General features: G+C 47.9%; 1 protein-coding gene across 4 annotated transcripts in view; it reads right to left on the bottom strand.

The window, feature by feature from the left end:
- CTDSPL (CTD small phosphatase like) overlaps positions 1-17,672 on the bottom strand; it is a 125,547-nt gene that overhangs the window by 8,046 nt on the left and 99,829 nt on the right. For all 4 annotated transcript variants that reach the window (XM_067753810.1, XM_067753814.1, XM_067753812.1 and 1 more), the window contains exons 3-6: positions 16,856-16,888; positions 9,501-9,602; positions 6,362-6,418; positions 2,923-3,015 (exon numbers count right to left, since the gene is read on the bottom strand). In XM_067753810.1, coding sequence (XP_067609911.1) covers positions 2,923-3,015; positions 6,362-6,418; positions 9,501-9,602; positions 16,856-16,888 — 285 coding nt within the window. The remainder of the gene's footprint in view (positions 1-2,922; positions 3,016-6,361; positions 6,419-9,500; positions 9,603-16,855; positions 16,889-17,672) is intronic.

Genomic DNA, 17,672 nt, shown 5'->3' with positions numbered 1-17,672 from the left:
CTCTCTGGCCTCACAGCCATTGCCCCCACAGAGCTCACCACCTGGGACCACCTGACGTTCCTGTCACCTGTCAGGGACCAGGCCTTGCCTGTCATGTTCCCCATGACATCCCTAGCACTTGTGGGTGCCTACCTCATCGTAGGGCTCAGTAAATACTAGTTCCGTCAGTGAACGAAAGAGCGGACTTGGTATCTGTCTTGTGTGCACGGGGCCACACTGCCCCCTAGAGGTGCTCTGGGCAGCTGGGCCAGCCCAGCCCCCGACTGTCACTGGATGGTGCCCAGACAGCACTTCCATTTACTTGGAGCCCAGGAGTTTTAAGGGAGGGAGTTCGAGCCCCGCTCACAGTTGGGGTTCATCCAGCTTGGCCCTATTCCGTGGCCTGGGGGAATTCCCCCCAAAGCAGGCTGAACTGGATAAAGAAATAGAGGGGTTATCCCTGAGGGAAAATCTTCATCCAGACTGAGTGGCCTGGGCTGAAGGCAAAAGAGTGGCAGCTCCCAGCCCGATGTTAGGTCAGGCCTCAGCACCAAGACCCAAGTGAGGGGCACAGCCAGTTTCCCTAGGGGCCCAGAGGCTCTGCCAGGGAGGTAGGAAGCACCCGAGGCTGGTGGTCTTGGGAAGGCCAGTGGCAGAACGCACAGCAGCCCAAGTGCAGAGCCAAGGCAGGCATGGCTGCAGGATGCAGGGCTACGAGCAGCATCCTGGTTCCATGGGTGAGTCCTCCTCTCTCCAGAGACATCCTGATGGAGCAGAGTCCAGGAGGAGGCTGGATTTCCTGCCAACCAAGTGGGGTGAGCTCAGGGCTCTGCAGTTTTCTGCTGGTGAGGGTAGCCAAGTACCATGTGGGTTGTTTTTAAGGGGCTGACTCTAGGTAATTTCTTCATAATCATTAACGGTGGCGGTGGCATACATCTTTCAAGGGAATGTCTGACTCTGGGGCTCCAGGCCTTGGAGATGAAGGTGGGGAGTATAAGCTTTATGTGGGCAGGGACTGTCTCTTGTTCTCTGTGGTATGCCTAGTGCCTAGTACAGTGGCTGACACACACAGTACATGCTTGCTGGGTGAGTGAATGAAGGAAGGACACTAAGATGGGGAAGCAGACACCGAAGGGCTCTGACAGTCAGCAGAGGGTTGCTTAGGTCCCCGGGCGGCAGGCCAGGAGGTCCTCTGCACCAACAGTGCTGGCTGGGGCTGAGTCCAGAGCCAAGCACTGGGGAGCGGCCACCTGTCAGCAGAGCTTGTGCACCAGGGAGGAGAGAAGCTGGACGGCTAGACTTGAGGGCTGATTCGGCAGAGCCAGCCTTGGGGCAACAGCGAGAGAAGGGCTGGAGAGACAGATGGAGGGGCAGGTGGGAGCCGTCCAGGGAGAGCGACTGAACAAGGATGTTTAAGCAAGTGCTGGGGATGATGCCAAGAAAGAGTGCTTTCAATTTCGCCAAAGAAAAAACAGCTCTCAATCCACCAGCATTGTGCAATCTTCCTGTTTGTTATTTCTTTGGTTATCACTTCAGGCTCCTTGGCAGCCCAGAGCACTGTCAGAACAGCCCTCGGCACCGCAGCACGATTAGCCTTGGTACCCACCAGGGAAGATTATGCTTTCCCTGAGGCCACGTTCCCTTTACAGTACGCAGAGGTCAGCCCGGGGCTTTGGATCCCCTCACTGCCGGCCTGGTGATGAGCTTGGCAGAATGTGAGCAAGTGGGGTTTTCTCTCCCCTCGGCCATGACAGAGAGATGGCCCAAACCAGCAGTGCCCAACCTGGCAAAGCAGCGTGTGTGGGAACTCGGGGTCAGAGTCCTCGACATGCAGAGAAGGGAGCCGCGCAGAGACAGAACATGGGGGAGGAAGCTGCCTGTGGGTCCTTGGAGCAGGTCTGCAGACAGGCAGACAGCTAGCTAACTTGGGCCCCACAGAGCTCATCTTTGGGGCCGTTCAGCGTCCCTGAGGTGCCCATGGAGACACAAATGGATGGCATTGGCCCATCGGGGTCAGGGTTTGAGACATGGTCATGGCAAGGATCTCTTCCTAGGAGCAGGGCCTGCCCTGTCTGCCCTCCACACCACGCACGTACCTCCGCTCCCCTGTGAAGGGACAGACTAAACCACACTGGGGGCCCTGTGAGCCTGCCAGTTCCCTCCAACAGTAGGAGAGGGCCAAGAAACCACTCTCCTTGGTCAGAGCCAGTGTAGATGCTGGGTCAGAGATTCATACCAAACCACAGGACCAGAACATGTGTGAATTATTTTATCATCAGGAATAATTATGATAATAAAGAACGAACACCAGTAGCGGTTACCACGTGACGGCGCCCAGCACAGCACATGGGACCCGGCAGGTGCTCCACGGACACTTGCTGAGTAGGAGCGGGGCCCTGTGCTAAGCTCTTTATGGGCATTATCTCATTTGACCCACCCCATGAGGTAGATGGAATCATCCCCATCTTATAGAAGAAACTGAGGCGAGAGAAGTGAAGCAACTGGCCTGAGGTCCCAGGGCTCGTGAGGGCAGTCACAACTCTCATTTGGCCCCAGCAGGTGGATGAATCTTTGACCCTTATCTCTCCCTGAAACCCGTGTGAGCTAACCCAAGGGCAAAGAGGCCTGAGCCCGTAGCCAGTCAACAGAGGAGATACGTACGCCCTTTCTTGGTTACACTGGACACATGTGTGGTTCCCTGGTCTGTGGATAAGTAGCTTCAGCGGCCGCAGGGAGCAACTTCATGGAGCATTTGTTCCCAGTGCTGTCGCTATGGTAACCCAGAAGCCTCTCAGGCTGGTGCTGTGCACATGGCCTGCATCCACCCCACCTGGGGTGGGAACCTGTCACCATGGAGACAGCTTCCCCCACCTTAACAAAGGGCTGCTTGACAGGGGGCAGGGGTGGAGGGGCTGGGCACTCAGGGCTGGGGGCAGGACCCACCTTGGCCAAGCTGGCAGTAAAGAGCACACACTCAAACAGCTGCCCCATCCTCTGGAGGAACTCGTCCACATGTGGCCGCTTCAGCACATACACCTGCAACGGCAGGGACAGCACGCCGGTCAGTCACAGCAGCCTCTGGGAAAGGCCTGGGGCCCGGACACCCTGCACAGGAAGAATTCCTAACCAGGTTCCTGCCTCCTGCCCCTTGGTTTAATGTGGTGCGTATGAAGGGCTGTGCAGTCAGATACGGCGCTTCAGGCCAGACACACCTCAGACTGGGCTCCAGGTCTGAGTTCGGAGCAGACGCCCCTCCCAAGGGGGAAAGGGAAGCTGACCATGGTATTGAAGGTCCTGGGGATTTTCAGAAGCAGTGAGTGGAAGGGTTGTGCTGCATTTGTGTGACACAATTCCTTCATTTCACGTGCGTTTCGCGGCACATGCTCTCAGTCAGGCCCTTTGTGGACACAGGCTGTGCTCTGGGGTAGTCCTTTGGGGAGGTCAGGGCCTGGCCCCCTGCCCGGCAGGCCTGGGATTGCTCCAGCTGCTACCTACTCTGATTGGAACCCCTCCCTTGCTGAGAAGGCCTGGGGTGGAGGCGCAGGCCCAGCAAAGCTGAAGGAAGGGCCTTCCTTGTCGGCTTGGGAAACCATCTACCTGACTCCACAAAGGTAACTCTGCTTGGGTCTGCTCCAGAAACAGATGCTTCAGGGGACTTGAAGCCAGCCTATCCCAGGCCCCAGAAACCAGCCATCAGGAGGAGCCGCCAGGTAGAGGGGGGCAAAGAGCAGCCTTTCCTAGAGTGGCTGGGCTCTGCTCCTGACTGGGGAACCTGAACAAATGTGAGGAAACATGGGAGCAGGGAGAGAAGGCAGAGCTGGCAAGAGGAGATAGAGGAGGTGGGAGGAGGGAAGAACTAATTAAAACTTGAATAAATTCCATCTGAAATTAGCCATTTCCCTAAAATAATTCAAACTTGTTAAAATTCAATTCAATTCATATTCGCTCAGTCCCAGCTCTGGGCTCAGCCTGAAGCAGTTACAAAGGTGAGTGAGACACAGGCCTTGCCCTTGAAGAGCTCACAGTCTAGAGCAGACATACAGAAAAATATATCAAAATAAACATGTGTAATGAAAGCTGTAGTAGAGGGATAAATTGAGGATGATTAACTCCCCTCTCAAGGGGAGGGAATCACAAAAGGGAACATGTGGTCTGGACCTTGAAGGATGAATAGGAGTTCACCAGGCTGATAAGGATGAGAAGTGAGCTTCCAGACAGAGGAAACAGTATGAGCCTGAGACCTGGCCTGAAAACACTTGGGGTGTTAGAGAATGGCCAGAGCCCTGCATGACCAGCCCTTCAGAGGCAGCAATAAAAGAGGGGGAAATGGGGGTAGAAAAGGCTGAAGATGAAATGTGAAAAGCAGGCCAGGGCGAGTAATGCATGGGGCCATAAACGAAGCAGGCCGGATACCTAACAGGACAAGTAACAGAGGGGAACGGGGCTCTGCCCCACACGGAGGATGTGCTGCTGGTAAAGGAGTTTACACAGAGCCAGGACTTGGTGGGAAACATGGCTGACTGAAAGGGTGTGTGGAGTGAGGGGCCAGAGGAGCAGGGTGGCCTGGGTGTGGGTTGAGGGCTGGACCTGTGGCTGTAGTAGCTCCAGGCCCCACTTTTGCCCACGAGGCTGCTTGGTGCCAGGAACGGATCCGGCCTGCGGTCCTCAGTCTCCCTGGGAATATTGCTTGGAAAGGAAGCTTTGCTACACGCGAAGGGCAGGAGACTAGTTTGGGAACTCTGGTGTTGGTGCCTCTGGCAGAGAGGAGGGTCCTGGGCCCGGAGGCCAGCGTCCAGGCCCGCGTCCGCGTGCAAGTAACCAAGAATAGGCCCCTTGGGACCTGCACAGCCTATCCTGGATTACTTGAACGAGGCCACGGCCTTCGCCAGGGCCTTGGTCCTCCTCTGGGCGCCTGTGGCTTCATTCCCTCAGGAGAGAGAGTTTCTGACCCCAGCTCTGGGGTATCTACCACCAAGTGAATCACAGCACAGTCTGGAGGGCTGGGGCAGCTGGGCGGCTCCTTAGAGAATGGGCTGGCCATAGCAGGTCAGGTCCTGAGGGCCACGCTCACGGTCATGAGGAACAAAGGATTAATTTCTCTCCTAATTCCTGCCATGCCAGTGGGCAGCCTCTCCTTTGTCTCATTATCTTGTAACACGAGCCAAGATAATAAATGCAGAAGCCTTAACTGCTTCTCAGATGCTAAGTTAATTCTGTTGACGCTTCTGCAAATGTTAAATGCCCAAGTGCCTGCTCCCTGATGGCTTTTAAAAGTGTGAAGTGTGGACACACCAGGGACAGGGCTGCCTTTCCCAGGGACTGGACGGATTCCTGGCAGGACCTCCTGGCAGGGGAGGAGAGGGACTCGAGTATCACCCAAAGAGCCCTGGGTTAGGAACAGGAGACTGGAGCTCTCATTTTAATTCTTCCTACTGTATGACCTTGAACCAATCCTCTCCCTGGCTGAGCCTCAGTTTCCCCATGTGTGCTATGAGGTGGCTGGATCGGCCGATTCCCCCAGCTCTGACACCCTGCACTCAAGGGCCAAAGAGACTACCGACATCATTACGGAAAGACATCCTGTTACGGCTCAAGCACCAAGGGAGAGTTTTCCTCCTGGGATATAAACACACCAGGCCAAAGACCCTCCCTTTAGATCTTGGGGTTGACAAGGAAGATGACTGGATCATCCCTGCGGAAAACCTACAATGTCTTCCTACAATGTTTCCAATATTTCATAAATGAAACTATTTCCAGAGGAGCTTCATGAAGAAAAAAGGAAAGTAAGGGGGAAAAAAAAATCAGAAAAAAGATGTATGCCAGCTGACTAGGGCATCTTTAGTCAAAGCTGCCTGCTGATCCAAAAAACGCACACCCTTCCTCCTTTCCTTTTTGGGTTGGATTTTGCTGAATATTCACTGGAGAACACGATGCAGGAGTGACAAGGTAAGTCTGGACTGGCTGGCCTTGGAAACGGACAACTTTTCCCGAGAATCTACCATAAGCGGGTGACTTGTGACATTCTCCTGTTGTCTGCTAGGAGAGTAGTTGAAGCAATTACACAGGGAAGTTAATTAGACCATCAAGCTAGGCCAGTGGGGGATACGGAAACTTCTAAAAGTCTGCATCAAATCAAAGAACTATTTGAACTTGCAACCACATCTAATATTTACAAATAGATTAGAGTTTCCCTTATAAACTAAGTATAAAATTCATCTGAGTGAAAAAAAAAGCAGAACATCATTGCATTTTTAATAAAATCTACTTCCTTTTGATTTAGGAATAAAAAGACTATGAAATGGGAATTTAGAAATACAGTTCACAGGAAACATAATTACTAAAAAATGCTAACTGAAACTCAGATTTAGCTTTGATTTCTTACCTGATGTATAGTTCCATCGATTTCAACGGGAACAATAAAATCAGCATTACTAATAGGCTAGAGAAAAAAGAAACTATAATTAGTATGTCTGAAAGAACAAAATAAAATTGGAAACTTTAGCACCAAAAAAGCTTGCCTGGACCAATGTTTTTATTGTTGGAAAAAACAATTCAGGAGGATGTTGAAGCATGCCATGGCTCCTCAAAATAAGCACAAGAAGAAAAGCACATTATTTTCTGTTCTGAACATTGTTACATTTTCAGCATCTTGGTGCAACTTTTTTATCACCTCCCTGGCCCCAACCGCAAAGAGTGGCGCACCTGGCTTGGGAACGGGGCTTGTCAAACTCCCCGCTCTTGCCTAGAGCCCTCCCAGCATGGCAGGAACCACTGCTGGCCACCAGGGGGAGGAGGTGAGAGCCTGACGATCCCTGAGGAGAGAGCTACTCAGGGGAAAAGAATTTGTCTTGGACCCACAAGTGCAGACTGCCCTGTGAGGGGCTGCTTGACAGATGTTCAACACATGGACCCCATGTGGGGCCATCGGATATGTGGGGTGAAGTCAGAGGCCACAGCCATGACCTTGGGCGGGCTCTTTCCCCTCTGGACCTCGGATTCTCCTGTCTTCCACAACTAGAGCAAGGGATCTGATGAGTGCCCCTACCTCCATCCAGCATGCATCAGTGATTTCAGGCCTTGCCTGGCACCATCTCCTACTGTGGGAGGTGGGGAGAGCCAGCCCACTCCAGACTGTTCTGCTCTATGTAACACAATACGTAGCACACTCACAAACCTCTGCATATTTAAAGTAACTCTGACACTTAATAACACTTAAAATTCAAATAGGATGCTTCGGCAGTCACTATGTTCTCAATGATAGACTCACATACAGTTCTAAATGGAATTCCACAAAGCAGGTAGAAATGAACAGGCCCAAGAGAATCATGAGACCACAAACCCTCGGGACACGTAGGAGAGAAACAGAGGGAGGGAGAACATGTGTGTGGTGGCCACAGGGCACTCTGGTCACAGTCTGAACTGGGGTCTCTGCCTTTAAGCCCATTACTGTACACACACATTGTTCTTTGATATGTAAACTGAAAAAAAGGTGGAAAATACTAGATCACAGAACCATTACTAAGCACTCAGCAGAGCACCTGAGGCTTAAGATAACAGTGTCTTCACTGCTTCGGTTGGAAGGCCAAGGATGAGTTCGGTATTTTATCATTTCACAACGAAAATAGAGAATCAGGCTAGAAAACAAGAGACTGAAGGAAGAAATTCTCACAAGGCATTAGACTGTGAAATCATATTCCACAGAGCATAGAACAAGAGAAAACCATTGCCCAGCTCAGAGCAAGCACTGCCCTCCATCTTTTCTTGCACGAGACCGGGCCAAAGCCAGGGCTGTAAACCTGGGTCCTGGCCCTGCGTGCTGTACAGATGCGCAGTTTCAAGGAGAGAGGTTCACAGCTTTCGGATTCTCAAAGGGCTCTGAAATGCCTAGAACCTTAAAAACCATATGATAAAGAATATTCCGCTCGCAAATGTAGGCAGGCCAGGGAGGGAAGAAACAAAGAGATGGTGTTCACATCAGCCTGTCGCATCAACGCCCTCTGAGTAGGCCCTGGAGATACCAGGGGCTGCCATGGCCTCGCCTTTGGAGGCAGGAACCCTCAGTAACCTTGGGCAGTCTGGCCAGCGATGCCCACACTCCCAGAGCTGCTTGGAATGAAGCTGGTCTATGCTGTAGTGGCAACTGACCCCTGTCCTAAAGGGCTTTCTCCCTCAGGGACTTGAGCATCCTGCCCATGGGGGAGAAAAGGCTTCCAATGCCATTCAGTGTTGAGTTGGGATATAAGGTCACTGCAGTCCTGGGACCAATCCTGGAAGGACCCTTGTGGGGCTGCGGAATGAGTGGCACCTACGTGCCCCAGCTGCCAGCCGGGCCATTTCTCACTGCCAGGGGTAAGTGTGGCCCCGCCTCCACTCTCCAAAGGACTCTAGGACAACTGCCTGGCCTTGTCCTGTCAAGGAGGATTCTGTTTAGTGAGAAGCAGGCACAAGGAGGGATGTTTCTGGCAGAAAGGTCTTCGGGAAAATTTGATGGCTCTCCCACTTCCCATAGAGCCATCAAGGAGTGACTGGCTGGTGTCAGACACACACTCCATCTCAGGTGGTGCTTTCACGTCTCTCAGCAAAGTAAACGGGGTCATGGGCTGGGGGTAAAAAGAAGAATGTGGTCTAACTGGCCAGCAATAGTAGAGCAGCTCCATCACCAGAAACACCCAAGGAAAACAGGACAAGGACCCTACACACCTGCTTCTTTTCCCCAACACACCAGTCCCCTATTTCCAAACTTTTTTTTATCATTTGCTTCTTTTAAACAATTTCAAAAAATGGAAAAACGATTAATTAACTCATTTCCCAAGAGTGTAGCCATAGCTGTCCCTGCATAGAGGCCCTTGGGTAATTTGTAATCTTGGCTGTTTTTCTGGCGGGGAGATGAAGATGGAGAGCAAGCTGCGCTCACTGCAGCCCCGCAGCCATCAGGAGGGAGGTCAGGCAGGTGGATACACATTAAGCCATGAAGCTTAGGAAAAACTCCAGCAACCTCCTGTCATGAAAACGGTCAAGGTAAATGGCTGAATGTGTTCAGATGCCGTTAACTCTGGAAGTCTTCTTCAGAGTTGGGCATCTTCCAAAACTTGGTCTGGGAAAATTTCCAGGATAGTCGGTTGCTTGATGGTTTTCAACAGTGCCTCCCCTGCCCCTCCCAATACAACTTGCAGCACGTACAGCGCTCCGGTTACCTTGACAAACACATAGCAGTGTTCTGGGGCACTGATTGCCTTGTGCCACCTGAAAAGGATTTCTGCAGGGGGCAGTGTGTTGGAAAACTCAAATTGCATACATAAGAATGAAGTCTCAGGGATATTGGCAGCCCCAAACTAATCATGTTAATATTCAGCTACTTGAGTTAATGTTCACCTGAGTTAATAAGCAACTGCTATTGGGATTTCATAAACAGTGAGGTCATACGCCAACAACCACAAGCTTTCATCCTTTTAATTTTCCCTTTTCCAATACAACTGTGACCAAATCACAAAGATCACTGATTGTTTTTTATGTTGATTTACCTTAAATGAACTGTGCACCAATGTTTCATCTAAATCAATGACCACACATTTCTTTCCATAGTCAAGCACCGTCACCTCTGGAAGGAGATATTTAGCTGGTGGCTAAAGGGGGGAAAAAATCAATATTATTACCTTTATGTAAAAGACAAACCAAATCCCTTATAATTGTATTACACTATGTCAGTGAGGTCAGAAATGAAACCAAACATTTAAATGCCTGGTCAAGCACATCATGGAATTTTATTAAAAACAATAGGAATAAGCAGTTTGCAATTGAAGTTTCACCAAGCAAATACTGTGCCACTTGCCTGAACGGCTATTATGAGGGCCTGGGCTTTGGAACCAGACAAACTTGGGTTTGAATATCAGCTCTGTCTGTTCTTTGGCTGTGAGTTGGGATGATAATACCTACCACGAAAGGTTGTTATCAGCTGTAATTGCAGTAAAACACCCAGCATTCTGCCTGGCACATATGTGGTGGCTATTGTGATTATTAAAATGGACAACATGGGCTTCCCTGGTGGCGCAGTGGTTTAGAGTCCGCCTGCCAATGCAGGGGACACGGGTTCATGCCCCGGTCCGGGAGGATCCCACATGCCGTGGAGCGGCTAGGCCCGTGAGCCGTGGCCGCTGAGCCTGCGTGTCCGGAGCCTGTGCTCTGCAACGGGAGAGGCCACAACAGTGAGAGGCCCACATACCGCAAAAAAAAAAAGGACAACATGAAAATGAATGTTAAATTATAATCGCTACTCTAACCATGCAGCCTATGTTCCGGGGTCATATTTCATCTGAAATTCACTGTGGTATATAAGCATATTTTAGAGCTTTATTGGACCATAGTATTTTTTTTTAAAAGTGACTGAAGCTTTCAAAAAACTTTAAGAGAAACTATAGAACTACCAGCAAAATGCAATCCAAAGTGACCTCCAGTAATAGGAAACAGAAATAAAACTGGTCCACGTACAGTGCCCTGCGTTGTACGTGCCCCACTGTGGTGTAATATCGAGCAAAGGTGGCACTTTTATCCCTTGGAGTCTCTGTCCCTGGAAGTTATACTTTAATCCACATGTTGCGTGTTAACCAGAAAATCCATTTATGTGTCTTTGTAGTAGCTGACTTTCATGTTATAATAAAGAAGTCATAAAGAGTTAATAAAATCCTAGATATCTTCAGCCAACCTCATTCTTGATTTAGAGTATTTATTTCTTGGGCCTTGCCTCATTCTAGAAACGATTTGAAGTATTTCAGTTTACTTTGTGGCATATTCAGTATCCAATGTTAACTAGCTAATTTTCTGTCCTGGAGGAAGGTCAAGCTCTGTTCCATATTTAATGCAAAACAAAACACAAGAAAATATCTGTTCCTAACCACTGAAGAATGGACAATTTAGCTTATCAAATAAAACAAGAAAAAAATGAAATCAATAAGTATTCCCTTTTAAATGGCTATTTCTTTCTCTCTCTCTCTCTCTCTTTTTTTTTTTTTTTGGTTTCAGTTGAACATTAGTCAGGGAATTCATGTCAATTTTGGACTTGAGCTGGTTCAATAGTGAATGTAAAGCAGGCGGTCAACAGGGTAGGTAAATTTGCAAGTGCTATGATCATCTTGGCTGGAGGGATCGTCGGGGGCGGAGTAGGATGAAGCAATGTGTGGAGACACGAGCATTTCTAATTCCTGGGGGGCTATCTCTAGTAAGCGTGGGTGTTTCATTCTCTCCAACATCATCCAGCAGAAAAAGCCCTTATGGCCTCCCAACTCCCTTGGCTCTAATGAATGTTCACCAGGCAGTATCCCTGAGAATGTGGCACTGGAAAAGGCGTGCCTTAGACTTGGAGCGTGGGACCCAGTGTCCTGGAAAGGACTATGTCCTTCATTACAAATCAGCAAGCAGGCAGGTTTTATTAAAAAAATTACAATAAACTTGCAAGAAGTTCAAAAGAGGTTTAAAAAGGCAGGGTGTGATGAGCCCAATAAATGAACGTAATAGAGAGGATTGGGGTTATTTCTGTTGTGTGAGCCATAGCAGAAAGCATGCTTGTGACCAGAATAAAATTTGTTTTAATTTTCTATTATACAATTATGTAATAAAACACATTCTCATTGTAAAGAATATAGACATAGAAAACACAAGTATTCCCTCTTCCATGCTCACCCCCCCAATTCCTTTCCCCAGGTGCCCCCCCTTTTTAGTTTGGTGTGTATCTGTCTAGCCCTTTTTCTATGCGTTTATAGACTAAAACAGCATTTTAACTTTAAGTAATTGCTAGTCTGGAAAATAAGGATCTAGAACTTCTATCCCTAGTATATCTGAAAACATTAAAGCTCTGCCAAAAGTGGCTCAGTTATTTTCCAAACCAGCGAATGAAAATTACTTTCTTCGCAGGTTTAACCCACACTTTACAAGCATTCTCTGAGTTGACAGTAAGGAAAAAGCCTCCCCGCACTATTTTAAGAGAGAAAAGAGCAAGCGGGGTGACAGGCATAATAAGCAAGCTATTGATTTAGCATTTCTGCTGCAGAGAACAAGGCCAGGCTGGGGCGACACACTGCGGGGGGGGGGGGGGTCCATTAATCCTTAGCCCAGTTCCTAAATGCACGCGGCTTCCCTGAGAGCTTGGCTTTAGATTAATGCAAATTCCTCAGACCAGTGGTAAGAATTCTTTTGGACAGCTGTGTCCTTGGAACATGCGAGGATACTAGATAATTGCGATAGTGTTTTGTGACTTCAATTGATCTGCTCAGGTGATGCTTGAATCATTAACTAAAAAATGTCCTGATGCAAATTTTCTCTCAGGTCATCATCAAGCTGAAGAACAGGGGAAACACCAGCTATATCAAAAAGAGCCTTTTCTAAACACAGAGACTTGCTCCCAAGCACAGGCGGGCACTGCCAGGGGGGTGGGGCGGGAGTAAGAAAGCATGGGGGGAGGGGGAGGTTTGAGGAGGGCATTCATGCCATTGCTCTTTCTGGAAGTGGACGTGAAAGTTCCCGTGCTGGGCTGTGAACGGGCAGCCAGGAATAGTTAATCTAAGGTATCCACCCCGTAACACACCCTTGCAAATCTTACAGAGTGGTGCCTCTTCTTGGTACGCTGGTTGGTTGTCTGTGCACTTGAGTTCTCAGGCTCCAAGTCTGCACACTGCCCACCTCCCTCCCCTCGCACCTCCCGAGCTCAGGGCAGAACTCTAGGGGCTGCTGCAGGAGGGGCAAAGGAGACTGGACACCAGCTCTAACTAGAGGAGTTGCTCTGCTTATATGATCTTCATAAGGTTTGGTGGAAAAAAGTATACTACTGTTTACTAAAAGGCTTAGGCCGACAGCATAGAGACGTAATTGTTAGAAAACAAATTTCTCCTCTCCACTTTCAGCAATTTTATGGCTCAGCTGCACTGTCAACCCCGAGCTGGAAGCACCAGGGACTTAGTGATCGCAGCGAGCATGTGGGGAACGGGAGGGGTCTGTTCCTCACTGGGGCCAAAGCATCGGAGTGTTCACCTTCAGAGTCACCACCAAACTTCACCGTTTCCAAGCCTGTCCCTCTGCATTTTTCCTTACCCTTCAACAACACCTGACTTTTACTGGACAGAACATGAGGCTTCCGATAAGAGGTACAGAGGGCCCCAAACCCCAGCTCCCAGTTGGGAGACAAATGTTACTAAGTGAAATGTTTAAGATCAAATCCAGATAAAAATGTTATTTCTAATAGGTGTACAAAAGATGGGTTACTCAATAAATGATGCTGAGACAACTGACTTGTCACCTGGAAAAGCAAATAAAGCTGGATTGCGACTTCACGCCCTACACCAACATAATCCAGATGGATCAAAGATTTAAGTGTAATGATGAAACCGTTAAAATACTAGGAGACAAGTGGGTCATAGTCATAGAGTGGGGAGAGCTTTCTAAGCATGACATAAAGTTCAGGAGCCATAAAAGATAAGATGAACACATTTCCCTATATAAAATTACACTCCTTTGTGGCCAAATGATTATAAACAAGACCAAAAAATATATCATAAATTTGGGGGAGAGTGCTAATTTCCTTGAAATTTAAAAAGATAATAGTATAAAATCTAGAAGAAATGAATAGGTAAGAAGAAATACATATGGACAATAAACTTGTGAAAAGATGTTCATACTCATTCATGAAGAAATGCAAATCAAAGCAATAAATCTTTACTTTCAGATTAGCAGAGATCAAAGTATTTGCTAATTACCATTTTTGAAAAGGGAATGGGCTCTTGCTGGGAATGTAAATTAGGTTTTCAGAGGGCAATTTGCCTTTAATCTACCAGAAATATAAAGTATACCCTTTGACCTAGCATTTCCACAACTAGGAACTGATCACCCAGATACTATCACTCAGGTTGACAAACACACAAGCACAAGAATATTTGTAATAGCACAAAAGTGGACACAACGTAAATGCCATCAACTACATGTAAAACAATGAGGCAGCTCGCTATGTACTAATATCTGGAAGGATGTTCAAGGTACTCTGATAAAAGCAAAAAGCAACTCGCAACACTCTCATTTGTTTAAATATGCCTGTGTTGATTTAGAAAATTTCTGCAAGGATATACAAAAAATGTTAGAAGGCTATTCTAGAGAGTGGGATCAAGTTGGGAGATTTTTTTTTTCTATTTTAATCTTGCAGTAATTTTTTAAACCATGAGTTTGAATAATGAAAAAATATGAATAATGAAAAGTGAATAATGAAAAAATGAGCTTAGTAAAAAAAAAAGTCAAAAGATGGAGGCTGCACATATAAACAGCAGCATGAGAATAAAAAATGGAGGGCTCATGAGGTGAGCAGCAAGAGATGGGAACTCCAGCCGGATCTCCTCTGGGCACCCACAGGCTTAGGGGAACCTTTCATCTTCTGGGCCTGGAAAAAGCTTTCAGCAGGTGTGGGGACTTGGTTTGGAGGCTCAGCACAAGCCTGGATTTCTGGTCCTGTGTGGTAGCCCTCCAACAAGCTCTCAGAGGCTCCTAGCACTAACCAGGTCCCCCGTGGTCCAGAAAAGGCAGGGCTACTGTTTATGTGAGCTGCAGTCTCGACAGGTAGGTGCAGATTTTGCAGGAGACCCCAAGGCTCGAATCCTGGGGCAGAGCTGTTCTCCAGATGGACTTGGGTTTAGTGCTGCATGCTAAGCAGGCAGTGGAGATCACACGGTACCCATTGGTGGAACTGCTGTTCTGGGAGTACTTATTCAAAGATGCAAGTTACTGGGCTTCCCTGGTGGCGCAGTGGTTGAGAATCTGCCTGCCGATGCAGGGGACACGGGTTCGAGCCCTGGTCTGGGAAGATCCCACATGCCACGGAGCAACTAGGCCTGTGAGCCACAACTACTGAGCCTGCGCGTCTGGAGCCTGTGATCCACAACAAGAGAGGCTGCAACAGTGAGAGGCCCGCGCACCGCGATGCAGAGTGGCCCCTGCTTGCCGCAACTAGAGAAAGCCCTTGCACAGAAATGAAGACCCAACACAGACAAAAAATAAAATTAATTAAAAAAAAAACGCTTTAAAAAAAAAAAAGATGCAAGTTACTTTAGCTAGGCTTTGCTTTCTTGCAAGATATTTCAGATTCATAAGGCCTAACCCAGTGTCTCACATGTAGGAAGCAGTCTGTGGTTTACTGACCTAACACTAGGCTAAATTACACAAAGCATCTTTTTCCTCTTGACTATTTTATTCTGGGACTCTAGAAAGAGATTTGTGAAGAAAGGGTCATTTTTCTCTACTGTGGGTGCCCAGTAGAGCGTTTACTCTGACAAATGCTTTGATTCAGCACTTAACTCTACAGATAGCTGTGGATTAACTTTGAGGAAAAAACCCAGTGCTATCGGAGTCTCAGAGGTAGGGGGAGAGATGCCACCTGTTGAATGCAGGAAAATTATACAAAACTACTTTGTAAAAGATTAAAAAGAGGCCTCTGGTATCAATCCCTTGGGTATCCTACTCAAACACTGGATAAGAAGTCGTGCTGATTGATCCATGTTTTTGATCAAAGTCAGTTCCCAACAAAGTCCAACCCCCAGGCACGCTAGCAAAGTCAGAATCACTCCACAAACCCTTGCAACCTGTTAATCAATGGAGGGTTAATGTTGTGAAGATAAGTGAAATTAACAAAAATATTTTGGGCAATTTATAGGTGACATGCTTCGCCAAATTTGAAGTCAAACTGTACTAATGAAATCCATCATTTCCTTCAATGTAAGATTGCTGTGTCTCTTGGATGTTCCCAGAAAACATGTGAAAAAGTCCAAGTAAAGATAGATGATTAGATTTGAATCAGACAATCTGAATCAGAGAACCTTTATGGATTAAAATATCAATTTCTGGGAATTCCCTGGCGGTCCAGTGGTCAGGACTCCGCTCTTTCACTATCGAGGGCCAGGTTCAATCCCTAGTCAGGGAACTAAGATCCCACAAGCCACGTGCGGTGTGGCCAAAAAAAAAAAAAATCAATTTCTGGACAACTTTTAAAAACCTAAATCCTTCTCTAAGGACACAGGACTGTTTGAGAGATCCTGTTTGATACAGACATCTCAACTGCAAGCTTCTTTTGGGAGTCGGTCATTGGTCTGCTTCTTGCTTGATGACTGGCCTCAGGCCACACGGCTCGGCTGGCAGAGAAGACGGAAGCAAAGGAGCGGTGGGGAGAGCAGCTGTCTGAGGGGTGGCCGGTCCAGGCCTGTGCTGGGGCAGACACTCGTGCAGCTAGTATCCCAAATTCCAGGACTGAAAACAGAAGTGGGTGGTCCAAGGGAGTGCTTGGCTGGGGCAGAGTTGCAGTACAACCAGCCTGTGGGATTTGGGGGGCAGAGGGCAGGATGGTGGTGATGGTAGGGTGATTCTGCAACTTCAGGGAATACGACTGAGGAGATTTTTCTGATCAGAGCCACGGCCAAGCTACCGACACTGCTGAACAGTCAGGGAGGGTCTGCTCCCCTGGGATGGGGGTGTGGTGAACCTAGTCCCACTGGGACAGAACCTGTTGCAAAGAACCCTATTGGGGCAAAAGTATGTTCTTGCAGTCTATGGAGTTGGGGAGTGCCGCCTCGGCTTACTAAGAGACGTGGAGGCCCTTTGCAGAGAGAAAGGTGAGAATGTGGTTAAAAGATGCTGGTTGCCTTGCTGTTCCTAAGACAGGAAACTCGTACAGAACTTCCTGTTCTCGGTTTAAAATGTAGCTTCACTTTTTTTTTTTTTTTTCCAACAGACCAGAGCTGTTAATACCACACGATAAAAATGCAATATAAGCAAAAACATTAAAAAATCTTTTATATTAGTAGGCCGAAATCTACAAGATTCTATAACTGTTTAAGTAAAATTGGATAAATATACATACACTTGGTATGGGAATGATCTGCCTCTGGTCACCCTGAGGAGAGAGAAAAAAAAAAAATCACTGTCAGGTTCAAAGAGAAGTAGATCATATTCTCCAAAGAAACTTCAAAGCACTCTTGAGTACAGCGGCCGTATGACTGCCTGTTCTCTGTACCTTGGTGGGATTTTTTTTTTTTTTTTGGCTGTACACGGGCCTCTCACTGTTGTGACCTCTCCCGTTGCGAAGCACAGGCTCCGGACGCGCAGGCTCAGGGGCCATGGCTCATGGGCCCAGCCGCTCCGCGGCATGTGGGATCCTCCCGGACCGGGGCACGAACCTGTGTCCTCTGCATCGGCAGGCGGACTCTCAACCACTGCGCCACCAGGGAAGCCCCCTTGGTGGGATTTGATGAACAGGAGGAACTCAAAGATATTCCACAGTTAGGGCACTGGGCTCCACTCTGCCTCCCAGACAGACCAAAAGATGTGGTACATATATATAATGGAATATTACTCAGCCATAAAAAGAAACGAAATTGAGTTATTTGTAGTGAGGTGGATGGACCTAGAGTCTGTCATACAGAGTGAAGTAAGTCAGAAAGAGAAAAACAAATACCGTATGCTAACACATATATATGGAATCTAAAAAAAAAAAAAGGTCATGAAGAACCTAGGGGCAAGGCGGGAATAAAGATGCAGACCTAATAGAGAATGGACTTGAGGACACAGGGAGGGGGAAGGGTAAGCTGGGACAAAGTGAGAGAATGGCATGGACATATATACACTATCAAATGTAAAATAGATAGCTAGTGGGAAGCAGTTGTATAGCACAGGGAGAT

The sequence above is a fragment of the Pseudorca crassidens genome, chromosome 10, assembly GCF_039906515.1.
Source record: "Pseudorca crassidens isolate mPseCra1 chromosome 10, mPseCra1.hap1, whole genome shotgun sequence".
Lineage (NCBI taxonomy): Eukaryota > Metazoa > Chordata > Mammalia > Artiodactyla > Delphinidae > Pseudorca > Pseudorca crassidens.
Note: the sequence above shows the minus strand (reverse complement) of the source record. Positions and strands in the feature narration are given on the sequence as shown.